This window comes from Plutella xylostella, chromosome 23, assembly GCF_932276165.1.
Source record: "Plutella xylostella chromosome 23, ilPluXylo3.1, whole genome shotgun sequence".
Lineage (NCBI taxonomy): Eukaryota > Metazoa > Arthropoda > Insecta > Lepidoptera > Plutellidae > Plutella > Plutella xylostella.
The window spans coordinates 2620101-2635614 of NC_064003.1; the positions used below are offsets into that span (position 1 = coordinate 2620101).

Sequence of the window (15514 nt, forward strand, 5' to 3'; positions counted from 1 at the left end):
CCGTTTACAGCATCCGTACAAGTGAGCATTAAGTTTTTTTTTGTTTTAATAACAGAAACGAATGTTGTTATTATTTGACATAGCAATAACAATACCTCTATAATAGCAAATAGTTTTTGTTTACTGAAACTCCTGCTGGTTAATTGGTTCAAAATTAGAAAAAAATACCTATATTTAGATATGTGTATTGTGTAGGTTGGGTTATATGGTAAATGAAGTCCTTTGTAAATGATGATGGGCACCAATATATGGAAGCTGGGACCAGCACCAATAGAAATGGGTGATACGTCGTTGAAAAGGAATTTTTTTGCAGAATATGAATAATGGAAGCGCTAGTCTTGATTTCCTGTCCAATAAGAATAATCGTACCTTGAAAGTTTTTATATTTTATTTCTGTAATTTTAATGTTTTTGTTAGTTTTTCACATTCATTTTTAATTTTTATAACGAAATGATCATAGTTCATATAATATTATATTTGTTTATTATCTCAGTAAATAAAACCAGTTGAAAGTAATTTCTCCAATTTCAATAATACGTGTTTACGTGTATTACGCCTTAACTGTCATCAGGAGAGAGAGTGCAATGCCATAGAAAAATACTTCCTTCCGACGAATATATTTCAAAATGGACAACATATACGGATTTGTCGTCATAATACTTTTTTGCTCACTTGAAAAGAGCTATCCAACTATGTATGTCTCATCTTTATTGGACATAGGTCCCAAAACGCCCATTGTCATTTGGCAACGTTTTAAGAACCGTTTTTTATTTATTTGAAAGTTTCAGAAAGCTTACCAACCGAAGTAGACGTTACATTTTATTGATTCTTCTATTTGTAGTTCAAACCCAATATCAGCCCGTATGATTGTAACTTGTAACAGATTGCCATCATTACTGAGTGTGCTATTGGTCGACATTAATCTTGATAAGTCCTGCTGTTGTAACTTCTACAAAGAAGGTTAACGTGATAGGGGTAGAGCATAGAACAAGCGGATTCGGGTGACCATTCAAATTCAATGGTATACAGGTGTTAAAGTTTGAAAACCCCTGGTTATTTTCAGGTAAAGTCGACTACATAATATTAGGTCCTTACATATGAAATTGGCGTTTTGTCGTACTGGCCACTTTGATCTCAAATATTACCTTTATGGTTAGGAATTCCAAATTCAAATTCATACAGCTATTTACTCATGCATTTGTGTTTCAAACCCCCTAATTCATTTGTTTTTTTCTTTGTGTCACTCTGTTTACAAAATGGAAAACTTGAAATATCGCGTTATTTACGAGTATGAGTTCCACCGTGGCACCAGTGCTGCAGAAACGGCTCGAAGGATTAATGATGTGTATGGTGACGGTGTCGCAAAAGAAAACACAGTGCGTTTTTGGTTCCAACGTTTTCGTTCTGGAAATTTCGACCTGCAGAACAAGCCTCGTGGACGGCCGGAGACCAAAGTTGATAATGAAGAATTGAAGGCTATTGTGGAAGCGGATCCATCGCAAACCACGTCCGAGTTAGTTGCAGGCTCCGGTGTTAGTGATAAAACTATTCTAATCCACTTGAAGTAAATTGGGAAGGTGAAAAAGCTTGAAAGGTGGCTTGGAGGCGCGTCGACTGCTGCGTTACGTTACTCAACCGGCACAATAATTAAGGAATTTTAAATCGAATCATTACCTGTGATGAAAAGTGGATCCTCTACGATAATCGGAAGCGCTCATCGCAATGGCTGTACCCTAGCGAACCAGCCAAATCTTGCCCTAAGCGAAAATTGACTAAAAAAAAGTTGCTTGTAAGTGTTTGGTGGACTAGTGCCGGTGTCGTTCACTACAGCTTTCTTAAATCTGGCCAGACGATTACGGCAGATATCTATTGTCAGCAACTGCAAACCATGATGGAAAAGCTAGCTGCTAAACAACCGAGGCTGGTCAATCGCTCTAGGCCACTGCTGCTTCAGGACAACGCTAGACCACACACTGCACAACAGACGGCTACCAAATTAGAGGAGCTTCAATTAGAATGTCTTAGACATCTACCGTACTCTCCGGACCTTGCTCCAACAGATTACCATTTTTTTCGCAATTTGGATAACTACTTGCAAGGAAAAAAAATCAACTCCGATGGGGCAGTCCAAACCGCCTTCAAAGATTTTATTGATTCCCGCCCGAATGGTTTTTTTATTAAAGGGATCAATGAACTACCTATGAGATGGCAAAAGTGCATACATAGCAATGGTACATACTTTGATTAATTTAATATATTTCATTAAAAAAAAAAACGACTTTATGTTCCTCCTATAGAAAACGCCAATTTCATATGTAAGGACCTAATATGTATGTGATAAGTACTTTTGGAACAACTTGTCAAAGAAAAATGCTTTATTATTCAGCTTACTTTTTAAGTGATATTCAGAAAATAAATATTTTTTATTCGATGTAAAACTCATCAACTTTTTTTACCACCACAACTTTACAGTAAACAAAATACAAAAAGTATTTTGCTTTGTCTTTGTATGTGATGTGACACACCATCTTGTTCCTAAATCGTTAATCTAAGTTGAAAAATAAGCTGCATCCTTTGCCCTGTCAGTTCCTAATGCTGGTTGTGTGGCGTCCCAAATCGCGAGGAGGCCTGCACAAATGTGCCGTGAAATTACACACTCGAGATGAGCTGTGGGACGAGTGTTTAGTTGGGTTTATATGCTTATTTATTATTTATGTATTTAGATGCTTATGTATTTACTAATCGCTGAGCCGCTAAGCTGTCTTTTGTCGGTCAAATCTGCTTCACTATTCAACGATGTGTGTAGCTTTTTGTACTCCTATTCCACGATCACTAAACTGTGACATAATTATTATTTATTTCATGCTTGCTGCTTTTGCCCAGCGGCTAAGTATTAGTTCTTCCACAGAACACCGTAGAGCCCAAAAGCTATCCATCTAATGAGGTGAATCGGCAGAAGAACAAAAACTTAATTGTTTCCAGTTAGCTAGATGGACGGTATGACTGCAAACACCGATAGATTTCGCTGCTGCTACACCTAACAATACTTACTTTTTACACATGTATAATTATGAATGTATGTAGGTACGTAATCCTCACAAGAATAGCAGTACATACCGGAAGACCAGCAACCATCTGTGAGCCTGAGAACAGGTAAAAAAACGATTAAAGAATTCTGGAACGCAGCGATTTAGTTTGTTGGCTGAGAACTTTTTGAACGCTACCAACTAACATGACTCATATTTGGCCAGAGGGCGTCCGAAACCATTTATTAGTAGTTGGTACCCACCTCTATAGTAATTTGAGCCGCACCCATAATATTATTGCGTGATTTTTTGTTGTTGAGACTTTCTTCGTAATAGTCAAAAATAAAATCATGTAATCTTGAAGCAAGTGAATATTTTAAATGCATATTCCCCAATTGAAGATTACTCAATTTACTGCAAAAACCATCATGTCCAATTTTATATCACGACTCGAATAATTTATTAGTAGACGACATAGTGACTACATAGAGGTCTTGGTAGCCTTATGTTGATGATAGGTTTTAAAAAAATACATGTAAATTTGCGAATGCAATCGGTGCTTTACCGACCTACCGTCAAAACTTCTTGCCTACCTAGTCTTGCTTTCCTAGACGGAGTTATTCTGGTGAAATGGTGGTCCAAAAATACAGTGAACAGAACTGAAGTACCTAGAGGTTTTGTCAATTTATAAAAGAAACCCGGATTTTATCTCCAAAGTCACCAGAATTTGGCCTCAGAACAATTAAATTTCACAAACTGGATTCCTTTATTTACCTTCAATTAAAATTAAACGATCAATGGATACTGCTTCCATTCATAAATTTAAATAGCCAATAAAGTAATGTAACGTTACTTAATTGCTACTAAAATGAATTCGAGTTTACGTTTAATTGCACGACTTTTTTAAAACGCTGTAAAGGACTGTTGCTAGTAAGAAGTTTTTGTAAGCAAGTTTTATTTTGCAAAGAGTTACTTGTACAAATTGATTTAATTATTTTTATTGCTGTATCCGCTATGGTTTGCCTGCATCTTAAACTCATATAACTAATAAGTGGTGATAATTAGATACCAATAGTCAAATTAAATATCATCAACATCCTCTTATATCAGTTCGTTAACTTTCAGCGCGTAATAATATTCTAATAATGAAAGTTTTTTACATAATCGGTACAGCAATTAATCAAGATATCGATACAATTAAAATATGTACACCAACAGTATTTAATGTAGTTATGCAAGTACATATTTTTATGTAAGTACATAATACTACTTCATGATGTTTGTGAGGACGTTAAAATTGATTCGGCTGACCAACTTTTGTAAGCTCGCGAAATCTTTAATGATAAATATAGTGCCTTTTCACGAATGAAGAAGAAGAAACCGGAGGTTCCTTGTGTCCAGAGACTCCAGAGATCAGCACACTGTCACTATTCACGTGATTTTCCACATTCAGGGGGGTCACTCTATATTCATGACGAAAAACTTAAGTTTCGGAGCACTGCTGCGTGAGCCACGACTCTATCTCGTTGTATTAAAGGTGCCGACTACACAACAGCTCTCGTTCATCAGTTTTTCGTCAGTATAGAGTAACCCTCCGAGGCGAGGTCAAGATCAGTATCGGCTTGCGGGTACAATTGTTTATGGTTTTTACTCGGAGAGAATGTGGGTGTGTGAACTACGCTGCTTAGTGAGGTACGGAAATGGGCTTACTACATAATGTAATTTCCGTATACTCGCATTACTAAGCAGCGTAGTTCACATAAAGATGATAATAATTATATCTATCCAGTACTATTTATCTATCTAATTATCTATAAGTTTGAAAGGGGATTGTTTTCACAGTTGAACTGATTACAAATAATCGGGGTTTTCCTCTTCAGTTCGGTCATATACTTTATAAGCTTATAAGTAGTTCAACAGTACACAGGTTGGGCACACATGGTGATTGCCACTAATGTAGAAGGTAACTAAATCTGTAAGCCAATGAAAGCTAGGTCTCTACCTAGCCCAGCTGCAGACCTAGAAACCCTGCGATACATTGACATTCCATCATCCCCATTGGCCGTGATCGCCCGGCGAGATTGCAGCAATCACGCTTTATGCAGTTTAATTTAAGCACTAATTCCGTAGAAAGGCCTCTATCGTACTGTCGAGAAAGTGTGCCGACACCTCGGGTGCTTCAAGCCCACTCGACACTTTCATTCGACTCCGAAAATTGGTCGGCTTTTATTTACATTGACGGATAAAAAATATGAGAGATTTGCGAGAGAGTTAACTATTAAATTCCTTGAGATCGGAGAAGCTATCGAGTAGGTTTCGTGTCCGAACGATGACAAAACGCCATACTTAGTATCTATAGCTTTTCGCTACTAAACACTTCCTCTAGGTTTATTTATTTATTTATACTTTTATTGCACAATTTACAAAAGTAGATGTACAATCAGGTGGACTTAATGCTAAGAGCATCCTCTACCAGTCAACCTGCAGGAGGTTCAGGAGCAGAACGTAAGGAAGTGCAAAAAAAATCATATTCAATCAATGAATCTCACAAAAAAACCAGCGCCAAGCGTTATTTCACAAGCGTCAAATATTTCGTGCTCTAGGTTTGGGTAAGTTCAAGTAAGTTGGGTGACCTCATGGTGCCCCCCTGTAATTCTATATGTGATGCCTAGATGTACTTTGTTGCACCCCACTTAGCTATATGTTAGTCACAGTCACAATAAATCTAGGTAATATGCGTTGGGCATATCAAAATCTTTCGGGACATCAAGACTCGAAAACAATTATAAAATACCTAACTGAGTTTCAAAACTCGAAATCGTTGGTCTTTATGGTAACAGATCTAATGTTACAAGGAGACGAATTGAATGGTACTTTAACAATTAGAAACTAAATATCATAGGATGGCATCCCATTAGTTTCTTGATCTCTATCTCCAGGCAAGCCTCACATATATGTTATAGAGGAGATCATGGCATTATCAGAGTAAGTCATAAAAAATCATTTAACCCGCCAGTTTCCACGGGTTTCCGATGACCTACCACCACCGACATTGTTGTAGCAATGAAGCCAAGGCCGGCACTCCATGGCCCAAACTGCCGAGGGCCATTCAAAGACACTTGCATACAATTTTATCTGCCATAACGAAAGTTAAACGACCACTTATGGCGTCTCAAACCAACCAGTTTTCGACGCGTATCGTTTGTGTTAATCTCGTGATGTATATTGAATGGTAACACACATATTCTGGCGGAGTTATTCTGGAGAGCCGAGCAATTTATTCCCGTTACAAAAAAAAATACATTGGTGTAATATGCGTCTTTATGTCTAAGTTCCGAAACGGACGAAAATGTGGCCCTTGTATCCCTAATAATATGCTTATTACCGTAACACCATCATCCAATAATCGTCCATCGATGCATGGTATTGCAAAAAAATAAAATAAATTCTTGTGCGTTTACGCGTTTTTAATTATTCATTTCAGCTAAAATTCGAAATCTCTTTATTGTCCAGAATAGTCTACTCGGTCACTGGGCCAGCTGGATGACATACAACGAAAAATGGGCTCCAGATACATCTTTTCATGGAAATGTTGTCTCGAACAGAACACTTTTCTAGGCCCTTTCACCGCTCCGAGGTATGACCCGGAAGGTTACTCTATCTTAACAACAAACAAACGAACGAACGAACCAGAGCTCTCGCAGCTTAATAAGAAACAAGTTAGAGTAGTGGTAAGAAGCAGCGCGTAGAAACTTCTGTTTCCATAAGATAAAGTGACCCCACCGGTCCACGCTTTGGTTATCCGATAGGAAAATTAGCTCTTGGAAACGTACAGTCGAGTAAGTAGGCCTTCCGAAATGAGATGCATGCAAACATTGGACGATAGCGCAGAGCAGGTCCCGAGCTGAATAACTTTACCAGGGGAATTATCATTCCATTTTCTTAACCGAATTGCATTGCAGTATCATTCTGTCTACGTATCTACACTACAATCCCATTTTGTAAAAAGGAATATTGTTTCAGTAAACCCCTGGCATATTTAGGCACAAAAAGGAATCTTCCTTCTCTCTAGACCCTGAACTTCTCAACCGATAAATATCTCACTAAACTTGGATGAAGCTCCGACAGTACTGGAGGTAACTACTGCAGCACAAACCATAGACTATAACTCTCCCGCCCGTCAACGTAACTTCATTAATGCTTTTGTACCGTCCGTCCTCAGAATTGGATTAAATTGGACTCCGTTTTAATTAAAGCTCGAAATGCAGTTAATAAATGAAGAGTCTCTAAGTGCGGTGAATAATGGTTCGGAATTTGAAGTTATTGGCCGAATGGAGGGGTAATTGTTGGGGGGTCTTTGTTGTTGTTTTGGACGTGGTGGGGGGAAGAAAGTGTGTTGTGATGGATAAGGCAATCGATATTATTATAACTAAACGTAGGATATAGACATCATCAGCCCAAAATTTCCCACTTCTGAACTTGAATGTATAGACCAGAGTATTGCCTTGTGATTGTGACCTCAATCAAAGAGCGCCCCAATACTCTTACTCGCCACAGTTTTCTTCATCCAGCCATAAGGTATATCCATAAAGATCCTGATCGATCATCATGATCAGCCCATAATGATCCACTACTATACATTGTTCTCTCCCAAGTGGCTTCTCAACATTCTCTCCTCGGCCTTCCTCATCCAGCCTCTACCGTATACCTGCCTAAGGTCGGCGGTGCAGTGGGCTGGATGGTGTCCCACCCTACGCTTACCTGGTCATCATAGCCAGTGATGTTCATTTGTTTGGGGCTGGCTGAATCAAAAATAGGGGCAGCTAGAGGTTAATGTTGATGTTGTAGTGGGTATAGATAGATAGATAGAATATTCTTTATTTGCACACACACATGAAATAAACTTACATAACTTAAATACTAACACATATGTACAAAAATGGCGGCCTTATCGCTTAAAGCGATTTTTTCAAGACAACCTTAGGGTGGAAGGATATTTATAGGTATAAATGGGTGGTAAGTAGGTATCTCAATCTCTCTCGTTAAACGAGGTCTCCACTTGTGAACCCCACCGGTCATCGGTTCTTCGGCATAAATGGCCGGCCCATTGCCACTTCAACAGCTCGAAGATTTTAAGAGCTATGTCGGTTACCTGAGTTCTCTTACGACTTACTTAATGGATACTCATGATATTGTCATTCTTTATTATAGGTAAGTATAGGTACCTACAGACTTCAAAGATCTATTCTTCGTGCCAAATCCTATCATTCAGTGTCCATTACTGAATGATGGATAGCGAAAGTAATTTTTCTTCAATGTATAATAAAGACTGTTTTACAAATTGTGACAAGCGCTGTCCACATAAAATATGATTTGTTACACATTCTCAGCAGAACAAAAACAATAAATTATGCTCGTATTGCTTTTAAACAAAGGGGCTGTTTGGTGTCCTCTTTTGTTCAGTATAAGTTTAGAGTTATGTAAAAGTTATAAGCATGGTAGGTATTACCTGAGAACAAGGATATACTTTAGTACTTAGGTATTGCATCTGTGAGAATGCAAAATGAGATGCAATAAGCAACTATATAGGGAGTGACGTAGGGAGTTGAAATGGTTGCTGAACCCTGACAATCTGATCATCGGAATGAACATCTGTTCAAATCACTTTCTGAAGATCTCTAACACACACTGTCATTTCATTAGAAATTCTGAGAAATTCAGTTGGGTCTGCAAAATCATCATCGCAGAACACTCACAGAATAACATTCCCACAGGAAAAATAAGTGTAAGCGAAGGTCCCATTTAAAAGGTAGTTTAAAACGAAATAAAATGTCTGGCCACCATTTAAACACCACCGTTTAGCACCTGAAACCTTTCCACATACGCAGCAGGAGGGTCACTTCAGCTTAACATAAAGCAAACGAGAAAGACCTTATATTGTATTATTTATATTGTATAGGTATAGTTATATTAATATTTTGGTTAGGTACTCAATTTAGACCATCTTCTATTGTAAGCACTACCAATCACTTTTTCAACATCATCAAAGGTTAACTGGTAGAAAATGCTGCTAGCATTAAGTTCGCCTTTGTACCAATTTACTTTGTGCAATAAAGAATTTAATAATAATAAAGGCCATGCAATCGGTACGCTTAATGCTACAAGATAAAGTCGAGACAGCATCGCTTCAAACTTAGTTTTCCGCAATCTGGAATGACCCGCGCAGTCCTTTGTCTCTGCCTAAAAAGGAAGTTACTTACACAAACACTGCACATATACAACAATACATTATGTATACATATACACAAGCCGGGGTGAACTTATACAAAATTAGGCCAGAACACCTCACGATCTCGTCGACACACATACAATACCACTTAGCTGCTAGTAGAGAATGATGGCAATATTGGATATGGTTGCAGGTGAAATTGTTATTAAATTTTGGTATTAGAGACTTATTGACGTGTGGGAAATCGTGTGGGCTAGAGTCTTTCAGCTGGTTTAAAGTAAGTAGGTTAATTTTAGAAAAAAAAACTTATTTAGTCATAAGTATAGGTAGACCACATAGAAAGTGTAAATTGTGAATAGTATGAAAATTTGGTGTGAGATAGCCTCTAACTCTATTACTAAATAAAACCGTATTTATTTCCTTACCATTCTTTATCAAGAGTACCTAGGATATAACTAGTTTTCTTTCAAAGCCGGCAAAGGAAGCTAATCTTAGCTCAACAGAAAGCAAGAAAAAGCTGGACCAATAAAAGCAAAAGACGACTCGCAGAATCTATTTTTAAAATCACCATTCACGCTCACTCATCGAAAGAATACATTGCAACTATGTAGAGGTATTATAATGGGCCACTGAATCCGTCAGACCAACTAGATGCCCCGATCTTCATTTGTTTCTTTTTCTGTCCTCTTCACGGCCTTTCAATGAGACAAGGACGACCTGTCAATCTGACTGACAAAGATCTTGAGCTGGAAAAGTTCAAGCACTCGTAACTCGTTATACGTAATTACAATGATTGAAACTGTGGAGCGTGTGAGAAGTGTGAACTTGCCTTTAGATTGAGTCGGTTTGCTATGTATATTTTTTAGGACGAATACTACGGACAACAATTTGGTTATGATAAATATAAAACATCTTTCAGTAGTAGGTCCGTAAGTTATTGTCCCACGGCAGCATTTATCTGATTCACGATGACTTTCGGAAAGCTTCTATGCTATGTAGCTATGCTGATTCTATGGTGAGGTCCTTACCACCCATCTATTCTACAACATCAATTTGAACCTAGCCGCCCCTATTCTTGCTTCACCCAGTCCCGAACAAATGAACATCACTGGCTATGATGACCAGTTGAGTTGGCAGTAGCTATTGGGAGCTGAGAGGGTGACTCTAGAAAAACTAAAGTTTCGGAGCGCAGCCTGCTCGTTGCGTTGTACCGATAGCACAACAGCTCGCGTTCGTTCGTTTTTTGTCACGATAGATTAACCCCGCTGACGTTGAATGATGGATGTGGAGTTGTGGAGTCTACACTGACGCAGGTGGGCCGGCTAATTGGCATTTTGCATAAGCCCGCCTGACGATCGACGCCCACCCCTACTCGAGAATAGGTAGCCTGGTGTTGCCAGTTTTTGGAGAATATCGTGACTTTAGTGACAATCCTCTGACACTGTTTTAGCGAGTTAGAAATCAATCATGGAATTAGATTTTGGTGGGAGAATGATCTTGATCATAACACCTATAAAGCTAAGCCTAGGTACTCGTAGGTATGTTGACTATTGTCGACCCACAGACACATAATATAATTCATGCAACACAGCAGAATACACAACACAAACTTTTAACAATAAAAACCTAATGCAACTGCAAGTTATCCTATATGGACTAATTAGTCTAATTACTGAACCATTGTTAATAAAGAGAATAGAATATAATAATATCAAAACCAATCAAGTACATTATCAGGTACGGTCAGCATGGCAACATTGAAGATGAGCGCAATGATGAGGCTTTCATGAGCCAATTAATTCAGAATCAATTACTCCTACCCAAAGCACCACGGTAAGTCAACAGATTTGTTTGCATCGTAGATTACGACATCTTAATTCGATTTGATGACTAAACAAGAAATCCATAGAGGCTCTACCTTGGCAGAGCTTTTGTTCTCTGAAAAGGAGTGATAAACTTTTATTTGTTAGACCTGGCAACTTCACGAGTGGTGATCTGAAATTAGAGGAAAATATAGAGAAATCACCCTCCAACCGGCTAGCTACACCGACAACGACCTTAGGACGACGACGACAGGTAGCTGGTAAGAGTATGGATGAGGAAGGCCGAGGAAAGCTCTTCGTCGCAATGAACTTTATGTGTTTCCCAATGAGGATTACATCCGATTGATGTTTAAAACGTATTCTAAACGAGTAAAATAGGTCGGTATGGTAGATATGTTTGAAAAAATATAAAATTCTTACGTTTCGAATTCTCATAGACAGCGTTAACATAACACCCATTCAATATACGAGTACTTAACAAAAATAACAAAGAGAGCATAGAAAGAAATGTATAAAAAAACTTTGTATTATTTTTTAAAAGCTCGCCGTTAATAGCGATAGAAAATATTACATAACATTAAACCAAGCGGTCTCAAAGATTATAATTATAGTCTAGGTGCATTCAAAGCGCAAAAAGACCATCTACTTACACTTAGGTAGGTACTTATTTATGTCTAGATAAGTACTATAATGCGCATCCTCCGTGAAATAAGTTCTAACGTGTACTGACGTACAGGTTGATTTCAATCCAAGGGCTGATTTGTAATGGTCTGATAAAATTTATCTAGGATATAATTCTGATGCTGTCGCGTCTAAATGTTTACTTTTGTTATTTTATTTAACGGATATCAGTGAACAATTGAACATATGTACATACTACATACAAAAGAATCATTCATTCAGACAGATTGATTACTTGCCTCCTCCTTTTTTCGAAGTCGGTTTAATAATAAAAAAATACATTTAATCAAGTATAAGCTCTCACCATCACCACCCTGAGTTAAATAACACCCTGTATACAACCCTCGCATCCTGCCAGCGCTCCGGACATGCGCTAAGTTTTCACATAAATTCCTACCTGTGTAGTAATATACATCTACAGGGTGTTGTAAAAAGGGTATACTAATCCGAAAGGGGGAGACTCAGGGGGTCATTCTGAACCACTTTTGTTCTACGAGTTTTGGAAATTCGCGAAAAAAAATACCTAGTCGTTCTCCATAGTAAAAAGTCATGTGACCAACAAAGTTTCTTTGGAAAAGGATATATTTATTATTCAGCACAGAACTAATGCTTTGCTTTCTAGTTCTACATCACTTTGTAGAGGTATAAAATAAAACGTAAATATTGAGGAGGTGATGCCCAGACGAGGCGACCCTTTGTCTGTGACGCTATGCTACAATCTGGGTGTTGTGATCGCCACGATGGAAACAAGAGGACCTTACTCATCATAGGTTAGTAAGTATAGGGCAGTTGTTTTTTTTCAGGGAATAGAGGTAAGTACAACAATAAAAGCCGAGACAAATCCCCTCCTCCTTATTGCTTTCAAAAGGTTCATCCCTATTATGAACACATTGTGAGAACCTAGGTACATACCTAGGTTACCTAGGTATATGCGGGCACATCTAGCAACAATGTAGAGTTAACGTGGACGGTGCAAGGAACAAAGGGTGATGGCGTCGAACAATGAACATCTAATGTAGGTAGATAATAAGTTGCACCACTCTCGGATGAATAAAAAGAGTTGTAAATAAAATACGTGAGATGATTGTTTCGTTGAGTGGCGGACGCAGGGTACATTACTTACTTCTTAAGTATATAAGTACAACTAATAAATATACCTATAAGAGGAAAGTTATAGAATTTGGAGCAACGGGTGTTATAGCTAAAAACCTGAAATTTTAATTTTAGTAATAAGTACCTATAATTACCTGTAGGTACTTCAGAATTATCACTTGTTAAAAAAAAAGTTTTTTATCTTTATGTTAAGGTTTTATAAAAATCAAGGGCGTTTTGCAAGCAGTAGCAGAATACTCCTTCTACTTCCATGTCCGCGCTCTATCACCTCTCGTCACGGTGGGTGCAGGGGGGTTGCTCTATACTGACGAAAAACGCAAGTGCAATCGGCAGTTTAATACAAGGAGGATACAGTCGTGGTTCGCGCAGCAGCGCTGCGAAACTTCGTTTTTCGTCAAATAGAGTGACCCCCAGCTCAAGTACTGTCCGAGTGCTTGTATTCTCCTCGGTAACGGTCAGTGGAGCCCATTACCAACTGGCCTTGTTCTAGAGAAATTCAGAGCCTTTCGACAAAACTAAGCCACGATAGACGGGTTAGCTGATGAAGGTGGACTGTGAAAATAAGGTTCGGTTTATAGGGAAAAAGCAGGGATAAAGCGAATGATATGGTGCATAGTGCTAATGATGACGATATGATTGGTGGACCAATTCGAGTGTCCATAAACTTTTCTAAAACTAACCGTACCTAAGTTTGCAGTAACACTAACACTTTATTAAATTATAAAATCTCTTAACTATAGGCGACGACCGACGGTCGTAGCTCTAATCAAGAACTAACATACCAACATAATTATTACCTATCCCAGATCCGTCCTCATAATTTTATTGTCATTGCTTTCAGAGGCGAGGTGACGCGGCGGCAGAGGTCGAGCCCGCCGCGTGAGAACTGTGGCGGCGCCTCTCTAGCGACCGGCCGCCAGCCGGGGCTACACGTACAATTTATGGACGTAAGCAGATTGGACCCTCAACATTACCGCCTGTCGCCGCCGGCCCCAGCGCTTCCACCGCATAAATAGCCGAGATTTGTGATACCTCCGCGCACTCGCGGTTTAGCCAATCGTTATAGAATCAGATTATACGCTGCGAACGAGCAGTCAGCACAGTTACTGAGGAATTATGACGCTCGGCCGGTACACCACCACAATTACCCGATGTTATGAAACGCTCCGTTGTTCCCCTGACTGCAAGCCCTACGATTTATGGGGCTTACTCGGACCTCCTTTGACACTGTTAATTCTATTTTATTCAGCGCTGCGAGCCACTTTGCTAGTTCGGATCTACTGTTTACGGGGAGCCATTTGCCTACTAAGATGCGTATAACAGGACCCCGCTTTGTTGCACAACGTTTCATTTCCACAGATGAATCATGGTTTCGTCTTCCGGGAAAATGGACGGATGAATTTGCTTGTTGTAAACTATAAACCGATGCATTTATAAAGTTTACCGGCGTACCAGATACTTAAAGGTTTACCAGATTACCACCCATAGCTTATCTGATATTTACCGACTCACTAACAGTCAGAATTTATGCTGAATGATACGGCTATAATGTCATCTTTATGCGATATGATTTATATGTCACTTTCGTCGGGATACCGTTACAGCTTTTAAACTGATGATAAGTTTCAGATGGAAAGTCGGCAAAGTAAGATGGATCGGCGTTTTGCACTAAGTTATTAACGTTTAAGTGAAATATGATTGGTGAGGATACTGAGGATGGTGTTTGACTGTAGTTGACTGTATAAGTCTGCAGCTGGTATTTGCGATGCCAATAAATTTGGTAACCTATACCAGACGTGTGCTGATAATGTAAGTTTATGTTCGCGAAAAGAAACTGATATCCGTAATTGATAGTACTTACATAAATAATTTAGTTTTGGTTACAGTGGTTACTTATATTTTATATTTTATCCTATGGCTAGTTTTATTCAATAACCCTATTTTCTTATTTTATATATATAATTTTTACAGTACCTTACTATATACTATGTCACATTACTCACCAGTTATTGGTATTGGTCAGATATGCGAGTTTTTGAAAGCTCCCTACATAACACACCTAATCTATGCAGTGCATAGTATGCACGTACCTATAGTACGTCTCTAGTACGTCTTTACCCAGTACAACACTGAAGGATTACTTTATGAATGTTAAATTCATCACAATAGACATCTCCTACCAGGCTGTCAGAACACCAAGGAGCTTCAAATCAAATCTCAAGTATACACAACAGAGGGTGAGGATCACCACGATTGACAGTAGCACCTACTAGGCTGTCAGAACACCAAGGAGCTTCATCCCAATCTCAAACTCCACGACAGGGAGGTACTCACGTGTGGGGCGACGCCGCTGCAAGGCAGGATCGGGGGCGGCAACTGCGGCGAGGGGGGACGCGGGGGGACGTCCCCCGCACCCTCGGGACCACCCATAGGGGCGTTCAGTGGGGTGTCATTCGAGGTACCTGGAGAGAAATGACGGAGTTAAGGGTGGTTGGAGATGGTTATTGGAAGATTAGAGTTTTATTGGTCGCCAAAATATTAATTTAGAAGAAATTCAATAATTTTTGAACCTATAGGGAAACAATTTTCAATTGTTTATCCTAACAAATGTCTACGATGGTAAAAGCAAAATTTAGTACGTA

The 15514-nt window shown here is 38.9% G+C and overlaps 1 protein-coding gene across 2 annotated transcripts in view; it reads right to left on the reverse strand.

Annotated features, from left to right (window-relative positions):
* LOC105384732 (leucine zipper putative tumor suppressor 2 homolog) overlaps positions 1-15514 on the reverse strand; it is a 62385-nt gene that overhangs the window by 40285 nt on the left and 6586 nt on the right. For both annotated transcript variants that reach the window (XM_048629565.1, XM_048629564.1), the window contains exon 2: positions 15207-15334. In XM_048629565.1, the coding sequence (XP_048485522.1) occupies positions 15207-15302 (96 nt within the window). In that variant the 5' untranslated portion in view covers positions 15303-15334. The remainder of the gene's footprint in view (positions 1-15206; positions 15335-15514) is intronic.